Source organism: Arabidopsis lyrata (genome assembly GCF_000004255.2).
Source record: "Arabidopsis lyrata subsp. lyrata unplaced genomic scaffold ARALYscaffold_7, whole genome shotgun sequence".
Taxonomy (NCBI): domain Eukaryota; kingdom Viridiplantae; phylum Streptophyta; class Magnoliopsida; order Brassicales; family Brassicaceae; genus Arabidopsis; species Arabidopsis lyrata.
This window is the reverse complement of record NW_003302549.1, coordinates 10,049,066-10,053,579: the sequence shown is the minus strand read 5'-3', so window position 1 is coordinate 10,053,579 and position 4,514 is coordinate 10,049,066. Positions and strand designations below refer to the sequence as shown.

General features: G+C 32.6%; 1 protein-coding gene across 1 annotated transcript; it reads right to left on the bottom strand.

The window, feature by feature from the left end:
- Nucleotides 1–385: 385 nt before the first annotated feature.
- Nucleotides 386–2,765, bottom strand: LOC9303993 (chitotriosidase-1). Its single transcript, XM_002867875.2, has 3 exons — nt 2,038–2,765; nt 1,225–1,614; nt 386–636 (listed from the first exon to the last, which is right to left on the bottom strand). Exons 1-3 carry the CDS (start codon nt 2,696–2,698, stop codon nt 572–574), a joined length of 1,116 nt encoding a protein of 371 aa, XP_002867921.1. The 5' UTR covers nt 2,699–2,765; the 3' UTR covers nt 386–571.
- Between the last annotated feature and the right edge of the window lie 1,749 nt (nt 2,766–4,514).

Sequence of the window (4,514 nt, the reverse complement as noted above, 5' to 3'; positions counted from 1 at the left end):
GAAACTGACCGGTCTGACCATATGTACGTAATCGTAACTCATCTAAATGAAACCATGAGATGGTTTGGTCTAGAAGAAGAACATAAAGTCCAGAATAAGGTGTAGAATTGGCACATCATTTTGCATAACATTTTCATTCAACATTGCTGATAAATGGTATACCATGGTCATTTTTTCACGTTTTTACGATTTGAAAACATTATTCCGCATTTTTACCAGAATAGCCATCATCAGTTCTTCACATGGTTGCAAATATCTAGGCTTCTTTTTTTTTCGAAAATATGGACAAATTGATTATTTCACCCATGTTTGAATGCATATTTCAAAAAAAAATGAAACTGTAAGATTCTTCAACACAACTTCAAAGTTCAAACAAACCACCATGTGGTAAAAGAAAAAGTAAACGTCTATATTATTTGATTTTACAATAATATAAGCAAACATGTGTTTTTTTGAAGTGATAAGCAAACGTCTTTATTTTTCTTACAATAAAACAAGCACACCTAAATTATTTGATTTTACAATAATTTATTCTTCACTTTTCGTCGTTGTGGGAACTCGTCTTGGATTTTTATCCTGCGGCTGCTTCATTTCCATGTCCGGTGGATAGCTCTGTAGTGTCCCATGCTATTGATGCTGTAAAACCACCCAAAGTCATTTAAAGTTAAATCTGATCCGATACTAAATATTCGTTTTTCCAATTAATATATTAAACAGATTCAAATATATAGTATCACCAAAACTTGCAGCCAGGCCCGGTCCGGTTAAATCCGGGGCCGAATACGAAAAAAAAAATTTGGAGCATTTTTAAAAGATAAAAAGTACTAAAACATTTTTTTTGTCAATTGTGGGGCATTAATAATTTTTATTTAATAATTTTTCTTATTTTTTGGACATTGTTTGCTAATTATAGGATTTTTTTGCTAATTATGGGGTATTTTTTTGTTATTTATGAGACATTTTTGCTAATGTTAGAATTTTTTGCCAATTATGAGGCCTATTTTACAAATTATGAGACATTTTTACTAATTTTAGGGTTTATTTTACTAATTAAGAGATTTAAAAAAAAAAAAACCCACAAAATGGGCCTCAAAACTTTGAGGCCCCGTACAAATGTATTACTCAAATGTGTCAAGAGCCGGGCCTGCTTGCAGCACGGTAATTTCCGAAAGTATTTAAATTCAGCTGATATACTAAAAAAAAAAAGTGAAAATGAATACGAACCTGCACGAGAGAGACCGCAATTATAGTCAGCTCCAACATGCCACGAGAAGTAACCAAGTAGGCCTTTTAGCTTAGCGTATCTCACTTTAGACACAATACTCTGATTATCATCGTAACCAATCCACGTGGTTCCGAAGTAACAATAGAATCCGACCACCGCCGGATCATGGAATGTGGCTGCTCCGTTATCGACAATATAGTTCCTTATCTTTTCATATGTTATAGAACCGTCGGGTGATATCGCTGCTCCATCGGTGGCTGCATCATAGCCGTTATTCTCGGCGTCTTCGAGAGTCCAAGCCCAACCAGAGTATGAGAACCCTAACACTGCCTTCTTCGCCGGAAGTTTAGCTTGAAGCCACTGACTCAACCCGGAGTCGCCACTTCGACCTATATATAATTCAGTTTTACATCTCTATTAGATAAACTGGTTTTGAGTGCAAAATTTATATGTAAAAGGATTTTAGTAAAGATCATATACCATTTTTTTTTTAGTAAAGTAAATAAAACAAAACTCGCAAACTTTTTTTTTAAATAAAAATTTAGAAATGATGATTTTTAAAAAATAATTGTAAAAGAGATAATGCAGAAACCTGTTATTTAAATCAAACCATAATAACATATTTCATGATTTTGTTTTTTAAATTCTGAAATCGTAGATGAATGATGTAAGTATTTATTTTCTGTAAACTTCAGTTTCGTTCTCTATTTTTTTTTTTTAATGTTGATAGTAAAACTGCAATTATTATTATTATTTTTTTTTTGTTGTTGTCAAAACTGCAATTATGTTACGGGTTTAGAAATGGTTTATACCTGATGGGTTGGAAGGATCATATAGCGCTGCGGGCGGTCCGGTCACTGGGGACCAACCCGGTCCATAAAAATCATAGGCCATTATGTTAACAAAATCCAAATTGTCGGCAATGGCTTGAACCGGGTACTCCTCACCATAGTAATGTGGGGAGTAGTATACTGCAGCCGTCAAAAGCAAAGGCAGTTGATTAGTTTTGTCAGACTCTTCCACAACCGCCTCTCGCCATTCTTTCAGGAGTTTCCCAAAGTTGGACATCTCCACATCATTGCTCGGATACTCCCAAGCTAGGTCGAGGCCATAGAAACCCTTCTTCCTAGCGATATCGATGGAAGAATCGATGAAGGCTTTCCGGTTCTTGGTGTTACTTGCCATGGACGCAAACACAGATGTGTCTGCGCATTTACCGCCGATCGACAAGAGAGTTTGCACGTTGGTGTTTTTCTCTTGGACGGTTTTGGTAAAGCTGGAGAATTCGCATAAGTACGCGGGGGAGATAGTGACTTCATAGGTGGAAGAGTCGAGATCCGCGAAGGCGCAGAAAAGGTGGGTGAAGAGAGTTGAGTCAATGATTACGGCAGGGAAGTCGTTTTCCGGCTTCACAAACCAGTACGAAGCTTTTACAATAGGAGAGGTTCGGAGAATCTCAGTATGATCAGTCATTTTGGTAGAGGGTCTTTAGGCTTTAGCAAAATGCTTGTTGTGTGTTTATTTGTGTTTTGTAGTTATGAGGGTGGTTTCGTTGTCTATTTATAATAAGGGTTTGGAGAAAAAGATATAGTTAAGTTCTGGAAAAAAAAAAAAAACTCAACTGGTAAAAAAAAAAGAAAAAAATTCAACTTTGAGTTTAGCATTTCGAAAACAAAAAGTCTTTGCTAATGATGTGAGTGGCACCTTTTATAAAGCTCATACATATATATATAACTTATCATAGGATATGTATGAAGTGGGGATTTCTTTTTTAATATGGCTTGTCCAACATGAAATTAGTTATTGACAAAAAAAAAGTCTACGTTTAAGAAAATAGAAAATAAAAGACTGGGGTGGGCATTGAATATGTTTATCTGTTAACAAAAAAAAAAGACTACGTTTAAGATATATATATTTAATCTATTAACAGAGCCAGACCAAAGATATTTGGAGCTCCATACGGAACAATAAAAAAAAATAGCATCACAATTTTTTTTTTAGTTCAAAAACATCATAAAAAAATTAGAATAAAAACAATCATTTAATTATAAATAACAATTATAAATATTTAGATACATAATATTTTAGGATCCACAAGCAATAATTAATATATATATAGTAATATTATATATATATATATATATATATATATATATATATATATATATATATATAACAAAAACAAATTGTGGAGCCCCTCTAGAAATGGGGGTCCCATTGCATAGTTTCATAACAATTGGTTCAGGTCCGACTCTGAGTCTATATATCTAACAATTTATCTGTTAACGTCGCTCTTACAAGTATTGGTTCACACTTATCTAATAATTAATATTGCGATTAGAAGGGATGGGGTGGGCATTGAATATGTTAAATGATTAATTACTAAAACAAGAATATTACTATAAGATAATATCATACAGATAAATAGGTTATATCATAATTAGTATCATATGATTATATCAAAGAGGCCATGTTGAAATGAAGTAGCTGCCAAAAAGAATACAAAATTTGTCTTCAAAAAATAAACGAGGACTAAAAGACTGCTAAGATCAATGAAACCACGTATAAGAAAAAAGGACAAAAAAAAGACTGGGTTTTATAGTCCATAACTCCATAGATAAACAATTTGTTTCAGCCAAAAATCAATAATAGATCTAAACATCAATAATGTCCATTTCTACGATATTGATTTTCTTATTAAAAGTTTCCATCTTCTATGGCTTGATATTAAGTCCATCAACTTCAAAAGTGTGGGTCTGGATAATTCTAAAACCAGTTTTTGATTAATGGGTGTAGGTAGAAAAATCTAACATTGTTTTTGCACGTCTATATATCTAAAATTAAAACCAGTCTCTAGGTATTTTATTAGCCTCTTTGGGGTATATATGTATATTGTTTTAGCTAGTGGTTTCATTTACTATTGAAAGTGGATGGCGGATTTATAAAGATATACATAATCGATCATTGTAATCTGTCTGTTAATAAAAATTTAAAGATTAGTTTAAAAAACCCTGATAACTTAAAAAATTTCAACTCTTAATTAAATTTATTATTTTGGAAACGTACATGTTCGGTCTATTTCAACATTACTGATCGAACTTAGAAACGCAAACGAACATAAAAACTGTTTTTACGAAGAAAATTCGTTACATGTTCGGTCTATTTCAAGGAAGCGATATGTTTTTCTTGAAAAATGGTTTTCATTACTGAACAGTATAATGATATTAAAGTTAGACATGAAATTATGTGCCTTTTGATCACCATATTCTATGAATACATGTTCTAAGTT